Genomic DNA, 13,359 nt, shown 5'->3' on the forward strand with positions numbered 1-13,359 from the left:
TTGTGTCTCTGCTACTCCACAGCATCCATGAAGGAACAGTGGCTCCATAGCTGGTCATTACATCTGTTGCTAACCCTGCCAGCTGTACAGTGTGTGACTCATTCAGACATGTTCACCAGCCCCTGTCCTGTGTGCCACCACACCCTGCTGATCAAACAGCACTTCTCATGTTAATCTTGAGGCCTGCTGAAAAGGCAGTGACTGCATACAACACATGCATGGAGTGTATTCAGATGAGAAAATCTCAACTCACTTCTGGGGTGACCAACAGCTGGTTTGGTTTTTTCAGCTAAACTGCCTCTTGAAGGTTTGCTTTTTTGTAAGACCCACTAGGTGTCCGTCAATCAACAACAGTACTGCTACTCAAGGCACACTGTTGTTGTTTCAGTGTTCTCCCCATGTACTCTGATTTGCTTGGTACAAAATTAGTAGAGCAGGGATTGTGTCTTCAGTCGCACAAAATATCTTATCAATATTTCAGCAACAGCAGCTAATTCCAAATAGTAGTTCAGACATTACCAGGAAGTACTGGAAGGAATATTTAATTTATTCATTAGTGAAGCCTACTGTGTGATAATTGCACTGCATTTTCCTTTTTTTCTGTTTTAGAAGAACCGTATCTTTCTAGGCAGGATTCTCTATGATGCAGAACAGTTCAGCTTCTACTGAAGTTGATATAAAAGTGTTTAGAAGCATTTGGAAAGATCACAAGATCAGGCAGATCTGCACCCTTGATGCTGTTATTAAAAAACATTCATCATGGGAGTTCTGGCTCTCCCAAAGAACTTGTTTGGTACATTTGGTATTAGTTCCTTCAGATTGAGATGTTGGAAAATGTGCAATAAGTAATAAAGTAGCCAAATGTATATGTTAATTTTTATAATGGGTAAAAATAGAGCATTTCTATATCATGTCTCAAAGTGAAGAGAAGAGACTATTTCTATAGTATCTGGAATTTACAACAAGGAAATAGAAATAGATAAAAATTTGTCATGGAAAAAAATTGTCAGTTTTTAGTATCAGTAAAAAAATTATTGAATTGCTCATCACAATCAAAATAAGGACGGTGTGGATTGCTTTCATGACGAGTCAAATATAGGCATTATTTCACAGCCAATATTGATTAAACTTTTGAAAAGAAGAAGTTGTGCCTAATTTTGTTCAACGGCTTAGTTTCCTTATGTTAGGAGAATCTGAGCTGGTTTAACTATTGCCTGCAGCACAATGCTAACTTCACCCTTAGGAAGGGTGAACAGAGGAACAGAGCTGCTGCCAGTGAAAAGCAGTAATTTCCTCTCTGGCTGATAGAAGAGCTGTTGAAGACTATGCTCCACGAAGATGAACAAAAGTCATGTCAGCACTACCTCTTAAGTTTTCATCCTCCTTTGAGTTACTTTATGATCTGCAATTTGGGCTTTACTGTTCCAGAGAATGGATTGCTGCACAGTGCCTTTTTTGAACAGGGACATTCCTGTACTTAGTTTCCCAGAAAGAGCTGAGGTTTTGACTGCATTTCTTTGAGTATAAGTTTGTACTGGATCCAGTCCACATAACCAGTCATACTTGAACAGACAGAAATGGGGCATAAATGAGTTTCCATTTACTTGAGAGAGACATTGTGAGCATCTACAGAATATGGGTGTGAAATGGCGGCAGGGCCTAGCAGAAGTGTGTGTGTATGATCACATTACTAATGGCAGATATCAGTCTGTGCTGACACTCTTCTAACTGAGGTAGAAATGTGGGACTTCAGTGAATGTGATTGTGTAATGGTAAATTTGTATTGATCCCCTGAGAAAAGAGGAAAAACAGCTAATAAAGAATGGGCTGATAACAGAGAAGCAAGAGCCTAATGCTACTGAAAAATACCATATCAGACATTGATAAATGACTTCAGCTGTCTGAAGAAAGCTTAGATATATGAAATGTATGTTAATGTTCCCTTATTTCCTTTTGAAGGATCGACGCTTTAATGATGAGATTGACAAACTGACTGGATACAAGACAAAGTCACTCTTGTGCATGCCCATAAGAAACAGTGATGGAGAGATTATTGGTGTTGCCCAAGCAATAAATAAGACTCCCGGAGGTGCCCCTTTTTCTGATGATGATGAAAAGGTAAGGTTACCTTTACTTTTGCATGCTTTCTAATTTTTTTCTCTAATTCAGTAGACTTGTCTTTACTTACTTAATCTCAATTAGTAAATAGAACATGATTTGTGTTATGCACTTCTGGAAGTGCATAACAAAGTGTACAATTTTGTTGTTTACAATAGAAAATGAAATAGAAATAAGAAAGAAAAAAGAAAATAGAAAATCTGTTCTATTAATGTCTGAGTTCCTCTGTTAATCTTATGCAGACCTTTTTTTGTAGTAGACCTTAGTAGGAAGTCTTTTTTATTTTTGAAAACTTCACCTGTAAGAATTAGTTTGGGGGGAAATTATCACAGAGATACTCCTAAGTTGGCTGACTCTAAAAATCGAGATCTTCTTTTAGTACTTTCCATGGGATAAATGCCTGTAGCATATGCAAAAGAAATTTTATTTTAGAGGAAATTATGCATATACAAATCTGCTATTCCAAAATATTTGAGACTTGCCAATACTTAAAGAAAAAGAGGATGGGAAGGAACACCAGGCATGTGTATCTCAGGGGGAATTTGGAGAGTAAAGTAAGCTCAAAAGGCAGGAAAGTAGAAGTACCTGCAAAGAAGGAACTTGAATTAAAGACGGGGAAATAGGAAATGCTGCTGATGAAGGCAAATGTATTCAGCTGACCTCGGAGGGAAAATGTGCAGGAAGCCAAAATGTGACTGGGGAAGAGAATGGTAGAGGGCAGCAAACTGGGGACGAACAGAACTGCAACTCTTTCAGCCCAGGAGAGAGAAATGGAATCTCCTTCAAGCACATAATAGGGAGCTACTCTTCTGTATTGAAATAGTGTTGAATCTCATTTTTGTGGAAGTGTAGTTAGAAGCAGACTTTTCCTCCAAAAAGCTCTTTATCTTGATTCAAATGCAGTTAATGTTACACACCCTTTTTAAAAAATAAAAATAATTAACTTTTGTTTTTTATTTCTGCAAGGTGTTTGTGTAACTGATTTAGCATAGTGATTCAGATTGAATTAACTAACTTGTATAACTCTCAATTTTCAGATGGTACTTTATCTGAAAGTTATCCAGTACTTCTTAAATTCCTTCTTTAAAAGCTATCTAAACTTGTGTAACCATAGGTTACTTCTGAGTTACTTTTGATTCTTGAGAATCCTGGATGTTGAATATTGATTTATTAGCACTGGATGCCTCAATGGGTAACTAAATGGAAATTAAACCTTCCCTGAATAGGGGTTTTCAGCACTTCTTTTTGTTAGTACTGTCCTTGTAAAGGGAATTTTATTTAAAATACAGCTTTTAATATGGATCCTGTATTTGATTATTATACATTCAACCAGCAAAACAACTGTGTATATTTGAATTGTGTATTACCTAAATATTCTAATGTATGAGTATCTGATGCTAATGTTGAGGCATTTGCTCCCATTCAGTGACTACCAAATATTATCTAAAAATCAGCAAATTGCCCATACTGTGTCGTCTTTATTTTGTTCTTAGTAATTTAGATCACTCTTAAGAGTTATAAGCCTGTATGTTAGAACTCTTCAAGAATACATTGAATGGGTTCTGACATGCATATTTTATGGAAAAGTAAATGTGAATTTAACCATCATTTTGCCCTGTAATAGATCTTGGATTTAATGAGGCCTGGCAGTCCAAGTGCTGTTATTTCAAAACTCATGCTTTTAAGTTTTTTTGCTCAGTTGGTAACATAGAAAGCATGATATACCTCTGGGAAGCAAGAGAGCACATACTTTCAGGAGAACTGTCTTGCAGGATTAGCAGGTATTTTTAACCATAATATCAACAAAGATGTTTGTGAGGAAAGGAGGCAGGTGAAAACTGAGAAACCCTCTTCAGAGTAAGAAAAGAAAACTTTGGAAGCCTGGGTATTGAGGTGGCTTGTGCAGAAAAGTCTGATGAGTAGCTGGCAAAAGACCTATACGCAGCTTTATGTTGATGTTACAGTTTCTGACAATCAGCAACTTCAGAATGGTTAGAAAATGAAAATGTAAATTAGCAGTCTTTTTCCTACCCCCAAAAACCTCTCAGAGAAATATAAGTATCATTTGAGTCTGGCTTTTGTTTGCAAGTGTCATTCCTCTCTTAGTATTGTGTGAAGCAATTAAAAGAATCTGTTGGAGTTTTTTTATAAAATGATAAGACTATATTGTCTAATGAAATGTCTCTTGGCAGCACTGCTGTCTCGAGTCAATAAGAAACCAAGACTTATGTTTTCAATTAGAATTAAGTAGATGCTAGCATCATTTTTATGTACTCTTAGTTGTTTTCAGGAATTTAATAGCAAATAAAATAATTAAGGTTTGAGGAGTTTTTAATGCTCTCAAGCTGTAACCAAGTTTATATTTTGCAGTATCTAAAATGGAGTATTATATTGCAGAGTTCTTCTGGTTTTGTTTTTCGTGGCAAATTCTTAGGGTTTTCTTTTACATGTCTGACCACAGTGTTAAAAGCAGAGCACTAAGAACAAATAGAAGTGAATTTTCCACATTTAATATTGTTTCCCACTGCCAAATTTCTTTTCTCCTTTTAGTGTTAGGGATGTTTTAGCCAATTCATTTTTTAAGTGCAGAATTAGATGACAGCCACAGGCATGAGAGAAAGATGCTCAGTGTCACAATGTATTTTGTCACCCCAGCATCAGTGGCTCAGTTGAACAGACTGATTTTGGAGATCTTCAGTTTGATACAAACAATATTGGAATACCTTATTACACATAATAGTCATCACTATTACATTATATTGTGTAATTGGTAACTTTTTGGAAAAATAGCACTTTTACATGTATTTTGCAAATGAAGAGACCTGTTCACTTGCACAAAGAGTAGAGAGATAAAAGTCCTGAACCCTTGGAAAGAACTATGCACCCAACATGCATTCCCTGGACTGGGCTGAAGATGCACTGAAGGGTATGTGCTGTTTGCTGGTGAGTCATACATGTTCCAGGACTGCTGAGAAAAGCCTAACAAGACTTTGACAGTCTGTGGTTTCGATTATTGTCTGCCCTTTAGAGTCTTCTGAAACTCAGTGCCAGAACAAATCTAGTCCTCCATCAGAGAGGCTTAACAAACAGCAACAGCAGCTCCGTGGTCACTTAAATTGGCATCCTGTTCCCTCTGCCTCTGACATCCTCCTCCTCTGAGAGAAGTGAATTGACTGCAGGGAAAGTACCCAGGGCTGCCATCTCGAGTTAAACTCTGCTGGCTTTGCTGAAAACCAGTAGTCTGAATGCAGTGAGACCTGGGAGGGGGAAGTAAAAACTGGATTTGTTGTCTGTGCTCTGTGGGTAGTTTTATTAAGTATATATGTCTATAGAGTACAGGATTTATCTGATGTGCATTTGGTTTGTGGGAGCTTGCAGATAAATATTTTCATGCTCCAACATCTTATTTCTCACATTCCTAATAGCAGCCTTGTGATTCTGAATTTTCCAATTTATTGTGCTCTTCTTGGTCCATATTCATTAAAGCTTAAATATATCCTACATCAGGTCTACCATAATGATGAATGATTTCAAGGGATTTTGCTGTACCTGCTAATTCATTTTCTGTGAGTTTTTGCATGATGAGCTTACAATCACGCTGGCAGATAGCAATTTTAAAGTCAGTAAGGACCATTCCTTCATCTTAGGGAAGTAATCAACTGTAAATAAAACTACTAGGAAAGGAAGTGATCCAGAACAAGCAAGCATCTCTTCCTTGCTGTGAAAATGATAACTCCAGCTCTATGAATGTGTGGAATTTACAAAAAAAAAAAAAAAAAGTCACCTGAAAATAATTGATGGATCTACTACAAAGGAACAAATGAGAAACAAATTAGGTAAAGAAATTTTTTTGTATGTTCCATGTATGGCAGTATGTGTCAACCTCCTGCTAATACCTGCCTTGGTTCTCTCGCTTGGCAGTGACACTCCAAAATCTATTATTTAAAAATGGCATAATCCTCAAAGGTATCATGTGGCCCATATGTCACATATCTCCCAGTGCAAGAGACAAATTTCCTGAAAGAAGACTGAAAATAACGAAGACATTTGAAGGATGAAGGTGCTGAAGCACCACAGCTATGTGGGAAAACTCTAATGGTCTATTAGGCACACTTCTAGAAAAGTACATGCTGCACAAACCTAAATTAAAATAAATCACAGTAACTGAACTGTCTTGCTGAGGGAGTTTAAAGCAATTTGCCACTAGGATATTTGCTTTATCAAGGCAGCTTAACACCACTGGTTTGCAACCAACAATACAAAATGACTGCCATGACAGACATTGGCACGGACTTCTTTCAGTCTTGCATACATTCAGTCACACTTTCAAGTTAAGCTGGAAGTCTAGATTTCTTTTTAATTACAGAACTTGAAACATACTCAAAACTTAAAAACCTCCCTATATCAGTACCTCTGTTTTGAGACTGGTGGTTGATATTTGAATTGGGCATCTTTATCTCTGAGGTATGGAAACCTGCCTAAGATGTGTTGCAGGGATATTTCAGTGAACCATGTATTTTTTCAAATATAAATGTGTATTTTCCTAGACTTGTGGGATGCTTTGTTTCTGTGTATTTATGGTACATTTTACACTAAATTCTTGATACTTGCTTGATGCCTCCAGATGTCATCATAAAACAAATAAACAAATGGTCAGAGTTGGTGTCAGGAAGGGCTTCCTCTATAGAACAGCTCAAGACAAATTGTGATGGGTTTTTTTGTGGGGACTGGAGTTTTGTTCTTACCTTCCTTACTCTATTATACATGTGGATTCTTCCTGCTATTGCCAGTAGGAATCTGAACCTGTTGGTTCTTCCCATATTGCCTGTGCTTGTATCTTCTTAATTAATATGGAGAGACTTGAATAAATAAGAGCTCTTATCTGTAAGCCTTGATTGTCATTTGGCTAATATTTGTAGTATTTGACTCAGAGCTCACTAAACTAGACTAAAGAATCTCTGCTGACTTAATGGGCTTTTTAAAATCAAACCTCTGTTCCTTTCTAACATAGGAACATTTAATTAATGCAGACTCCCAAGTCTATTTATGAAGCTTAAATTCATCCATGTCAGATCACTGAAAAGAGATTGGTTAAGGAGCAGTTTTGGTTCCTATTGCTTCCACTGGAGGACACAGGTTCACGTTCAACTATGCTGCTTTCCTTCATGCTTTTTTCAGTCACATTATCAAAAATTACTTTTACTAATTATATCCATCTTAGAAAAAAATCCAGAGGAGTGATGAGGATAACTCATATATTCAGAGACATGAATTATGAAGCATTCAGTAGTACCTTCAGACTAAATCTTATTAAGAGAAATGTTGGGTGTTCCTGCAGATTCTGAAGCACAGAAATAGCCCTGGAGCTTGTGTTCTGTTTTCTCCTCTCGTTAGTATTCACAAGGCACTGCAGCAGGAGAAAGGCGCCCAGATCTCTACTGGTCAAACACAACAACTTCTCAGGAAGACTGGTAATGCAGCCAAATGCCATGATCATGGAAGCCTTTGTGCAGCCATACTACATTATTCAATCAGAAGGGAATAAATTTTTCAACAGGAAGCCTAAAAGCTAAGAATTCTGCAGTTCTGATGTAACTCTCAGACACCTTAGTAACTAGAAAGGGTGATGTTAATACATTTTTTTATTAATAGATTTTCCACTTCAAAGCTTGGAATACCAAAACAACAATAATACAAAGGCTCGGGAGGATCAGAATTTTGTTTTATACATCTGTCATAAAAAAAGAAAGAAAGCCTGCGGGTCTTGAAAGCCGTGATGTGTACTTGTGTTACAGTGTAACACCTAGGTACTGTCTATATAAGGAATTGATTAGAAAATCAGGTTTTATTGTTTGTTTGATGGTTTGTTTCAGGGATTTTTTTCTGGAGAAAACCCTGTACTTCCATTACCTAAGAAATAAAGTTTTTACTTTCAGCTGTCTTTCTTTTCTTGGCAAAACTCCCTTAAACCAAGTAAATTATTTTGATCAGATGGCTTATTAGAAAAATCTTGTTTGCTTGAAGTGAAATCTGCACTGGGGGCTTGTTACAGAAGCATGTAAGAGGAAACCTTTGTGGTCAACAGCTGGTGAAACCTTTATTTCTGACAGTTACTGGAGATGTGCCCTGTGGGCTGGATGGGAGGACTTGGTCCCTAGTGAAGTGTTTTCTGAACTTCTGTCAGTCTATTCAGTTCTCCCTAGATGTTCTTCATAATAACTTCAAGGCTAGATATACTTTTAGAAAATAGCATTTTGCATCTCCTGTGAATTGCCTATCTTTCCTGAAGCAGAATGAAATGTTCATACAGCAGTTCCTGCCATCAAAAGTATTTCCCCCTGGAATAGTGATGCAGAGCCTATCTGTAGCTATAGGTTACACGATGAGATACTGGAAACTTCTTAGCAAATAATTTTGCTAAAAATTAAGTCAACCTCTGACCTTCAGCAAGTTAATACAGGCTTAATAAGAAACTGTAATTAAAACAGAATTGTTGTTCTAGCACTGATTCACAGTATCCCCTTGAGCGAATCACTTTACAGTGATCTCTCTCCTGAATCTTCCTAATTCTAAAAATGGCATTAGGTTGTTCCATATGTGCTATTAGATTTTCAATTTTAAGTATTCTTACTTTATTATAAGGAAACTATTTTCCTTTTTTTGACTCAGTCTGAGCTTTTGAAGCCTTGTTGACTACTTGCTTTGCATGTAGCATCCCTTATTCAAACAGATGTGTTAAAAAACACCAAAACAATTTTTAAAAAATCCATTTCAGCAGTTTGTTTAATAGTTCCAGCTTTGCATATAGTATTTCACATCTCTGTCCCAGCTTTAACTATAGTGTTTCTCCCTCCCATGAAAATTGTGCCACCCTGCTGTCTTTGGTTTGCAAAAGTGTAGCTGCCCTTTAACTGGCAAACTCCTGACTGTACATTAGAAGGAATTCAGCCCTCATCTATGCTATCTTAGCAATTGTCCACCTGAGAAATTCCTGTCTGCATCCCAGCAGCTGAAGTATGTAAGCAGCAACATAGCTGTAATGCCTGTTAGGAGGATACAGCAATGTGTCTCCCCTATATCTGGGAAATGGCTGTTTAAATCTGTGGCCACAAATGAATAAAACTCTTGTCCTTGTCTTTCATGGGACCTTTCTCTGTCAGCAGCTGAAAGCAATTGCCTGGAATGAGGCAACCATGGGATGGTATTTCTCTCATATAGCCCAACAGTTTACAGCACTTTGCAAGTCAGGACCAGACATGGTATCTGTGTATTTAATACCAGCCCAGGGACTTTTTGCTTAGGAATTTATTCCGGCATTTCTTGAAGCAGGAAAAGTTACAAATTTCACAATATCCTGCACATTGTATGAAGAACTGCCATGTGACTTTAATTAATTTAAAATTATTCCTTCTTGTTTTGCTTTTAGTGAACAGAGTGAAAAGTCATTCCCTATTCATTTTCATCCCAGTTGTTGTGCCCTAAAAATCTTCACCAGTTCCCACCTGGTGCAGCAGTTTTTTCTGTAGTCATCTGTTTGCTTTGGCAGGAGGGGTGCCTGCTCCCTAAAACCCCAGGTCAGTGCCTCTTCACTGCTCTTACTGTTGGTACTTTTCATGTCTGGAAAAGCAGAAGACGTTTGAACCAATTTTTGTACACTTGAGCCTGATAAAACATCAACTGCACTTTTCTTAGCATTTTAAAACTATCTTTAAGTTATGCCCAGAACTGTTTTTGAAAGCCTGGGCATGTCTTCATTGCTTCTTTTGACACCTTGCTGTCACTGCATTACCATGAATTTTTTTTTTTTTGTTTGTCCCTTAACTAGCTAGTTCATTTTGCTGATTGTTAGTTTTAGCAAAAACTGTGTCTTTTCATATGAAAGATTCCATAGCTCCCTGAATCACTGAGAATGCCGTGTTTTTAATTCAAGAAACCCCAACCTACAAAAAAGCATGAAAAACATGGGTTACCAGTAAAATTAGTCAACAAGATTAAGAGTTACTGGGCAGCCAGATTACATGTTCTAGACTGGAGCTTACTCAAATTATGAAGGCTGAAGTAATTTAACCATTAATGATAATAATTTGGCATCTCTTGCATAGCTGGCAAGAACTAAACTAGGGTTAAAACAATTTTATGATGATTTTTGTGCTTGAAATGTTGGAGCTGTAAGAGAATTGAGCCACATTGTTCATAACAGTGAATGGTGGTCAGAAATTTCATGCAGTGAATTATTCAGTGCACTTCAGGTAACCCTTAACAGGTTTATTGAACTGTGCTTAGAAAAATGTTTCCTGTGAACAGCGTGGTGAGAGAGGCGGGGCACCAGGAAGAATGCTTCATTTAACAGTGCTTTGTGAAAGCTCTGAGTAGGACCCTTAATTGTTAATTTGGTCTCTGGGAAACCTTATTACTTAGAATAATTATCCAAATACATTTTTAGTGAAACAAAACAATATTTATATTGACAGCTATTAAAGCTAAAGTCTTTGGACTAAATTTGACATAGATTTAACCTTAATATTAATTTGCTGGCAACTTGCTGTCCCTGTGATAGAATGGGTAAAAACAAACCTTGTTCTTTTCTGGTTTTTTGGGGTGGGTTTGTGTTGAGTTTTGGGGTTTTTTTGTAAGAAAAAGCTTTTGCTGTATGAAAACAGACTGGCATTTTGCAAAGCTGGTGTCATGGTTACAAAGCAAATTCATTGATAATAGCTCTCCAGAGTTGTGGCATGATTTTAGTGCCAAGCAGCGATGGGCTTGTGGACATCCAAGAGCTGAGGATGTCCTAGGTGCCATGTGGTGAGTGTCAGTGGGATATCTTACAGGACAGCAGGGCCACATGTTGTGGTCTGAGCTGGAGCAGCCCTGCAGCCTTGCCCCACTGAGCAGAACAGCTGTGAATATGGAACTGCTCCCTACTGAGGAGAGGAGGCTTTGAAAGGAGGAAGCTTGCCAAGACATGTTACCATAAACACAATCTGAATTTTCTTTTTCTGTCACCCCAAGTAGAAAATATAGCTAGTGGGGGCCTTTGTATTTCCTTCTGTGCTTGAATCCCAAAGGCTGGTAATCTGCTCTAACCTAGCATTTCAGGGCTTCTTCAACTCAGATTGTAAAGTCATGAACTTTTAATCCTGAACGTCCAGAAATTTTGACTTTCAGTGGTGGCAAAGTTTGTTGCTACCCTACTGGGCATGCACAGCAGCTGAAATGTCACCTCTATAATACAGCTGTTTCAAGGGTAAACTCTGATCCCTAGTCTCTTAAACAATATCAAATAATTCTGAACGTCAAGAAGTTGGTAAAATTAGAGCAGTGAAGATGTGGATGACTTACAAAAGCTGAAGTCTGCCTGCAGAAGTATTAAACCAGCAGACTGAGGAGAAGCTTCTCACTAACAAATTACAGCAACTGCATTTAACCTACATTTTGGAAAAACAGACATGTTTTTATAGAGACTGTAGTTTGGCCTATAAGTGGAGAAATTACTTCTAGTTTTGTGTGATTTCATTAACATCTGACCACTGGGTGATGAACTCAGTAGTTTCTGCCAGACCAAGCAGTTCATAGAGAAATGGAAAGCATTTTATTTTTCTGAATTGGATTTTGGAAATCACTGCACATAGGAAGCAGAGGCCATTCCAGTGGGATATGAAAAGCCACCATAAAAGCCTATGGGAATGAACTTGAGCATTTTATGTGTTCATCTATCAGTTTGAATTTGTTGCATTAATGCTTGCTTTTGGAAGAATAAAGAGGTTGGGGTTGTTGGTTGGTTGGGGTTTTTCCCCCCCCCTCAACCTATTACAGCTTTTAACATTCTTTAAAAATTAAAATTATAATTTAAAAATTAAATTCCATTCTCAGGGTAGGAATGGTGAGGAACTTATTTGATAAGCCTCTGCGTATAAGGAGGATTCAATAAAATGAATATGAAAATGAGTTCCACTAAGTACTCTGTGATCATGTTCCTCACTGATGTCATACTTCAGTAGTATGTCCTGAATATTAAAACAAAATACTTCAATTATTGTTTCATCAGGTACTTAGACTTTCTTTTAATGAAAACTGAACTAGAGATGAATAATCAGAATTGATTCTAATTTAATTTTATTATAATATGCATGGCCTTCTGTTTTGCATCTGCTGTCAGTTTTGTGGATTTTATTAGAATAGATACGTCAAGTCAGATACTAAGATCTATTTTTGCTTATATAAAAAGATTAAATGTTTGATGCTTGTAGTAGAATGTGATGTTGGAGCAGGAAGCATCTAACTGTTAAAACAGTATCTCATGAATATTTTTAAACAGAACCTGCTTTTTTGGCATAGTTGCTGTACTTCTGATGGGAAGTTACAGTGAGACTTTATATAAATATAATTGTGGGCACTTGAATATAACTGTGAATCATGAAAGTGAATATCAGGAACAATAACCGGAACATTGTGTATCTGGATGTATCTTTTACAATGGCAGAGTTACAACAGCAGAACTGTGTTAGGTTTTTTGCTTTAATGGAATTATTTTGCATTTCCTTTTCTCTCAATATTTTAATTTTGTGAGTTGATTCTGCTTTTCTTGGAAGAGAGAGGTCTCTGAAGCAGCTGCTGCGAGTATCCACTGCCATGTTTAATGGCATGGTTATAATTCTCCTGTTAGTATGGCAGTGGGATTACTAAATTAATACTCAAATCTGTGGTCTTGTGATTGTACTTTTGCAGTAACCAAAGCTGCATGCTGATACTTTCATTTGTCACAGAAAAAAACCCACCAAACAACAGGAACGGGCTGATTGTTAAATAGCATTTAGAAGCACGAGCAGGGATACAGAAACTGTTACCTCTTCAAGAGTGGTTTTTGCAGCAGGGAGAGAGGAAGTGGAGGCAGGAACGGACAGGGCTGAGGGAGTGAAAAGCTGTGGCACACCCAGGCTGAGGACACAGCCCAAGTGACGGAAAGCATCCTGCGCTCTAGTGCTTGAGGCTTGCACTCGTGTGCTACCAGAAAAGGGTCTCACCCCCTCTAGTGGCTTGCATTCCTCTCTGGTGGTGATAATACTACAAACTTAAGTGAGCATGTATAGCTAGAGTAGGGGCTCCCAAAGATAAGGGGTGACTCTCCTATAGCTTCATGGTTCGGCTATTTTTTGTACACTTTTAGCACGGCAGCATGTTTTGTAAGTGTTAATTAAGCATAAACCGAGTTAGCCACCATCCTTATGGTGGCTCTGCGCTTTG

At 37.6% G+C, this 13,359-nt stretch overlaps 1 protein-coding gene and 1 long non-coding RNA gene across 3 annotated transcripts in view; one reads left to right on the forward strand and one right to left on the reverse strand.

Annotated features, from left to right (window-relative positions):
* PDE11A (phosphodiesterase 11A) overlaps window positions 1-13,359 on the forward strand; it is a 109,516-nt gene that overhangs the window by 11,639 nt on the left and 84,518 nt on the right. The window contains exon 2 of one of the 2 annotated variants that reach the window (XM_071434844.1): window positions 1,960-2,118. In XM_071434844.1, the coding sequence (XP_071290945.1) occupies window positions 1,960-2,118 (159 nt within the window). Of the gene's footprint in view, window positions 1-1,959; window positions 2,119-13,359 lie in introns of those variants that run through there. The other variant, XM_071434845.1, reaches the window with a different exon arrangement.
* LOC139593651 (uncharacterized) overlaps window positions 1-13,359 on the reverse strand; it is a 103,571-nt gene that overhangs the window by 1,397 nt on the left and 88,815 nt on the right. The gene's annotated exons all lie outside the window — the stretch shown is intronic.

This window comes from Agelaius tricolor, unplaced genomic scaffold, assembly GCF_023055355.1.
Source record: "Agelaius tricolor isolate 1412-34295 unplaced genomic scaffold, bAgeTri1.0.p SCAF_10, whole genome shotgun sequence".
Classification (NCBI taxonomy): domain Eukaryota; kingdom Metazoa; phylum Chordata; class Aves; order Passeriformes; family Icteridae; genus Agelaius; species Agelaius tricolor.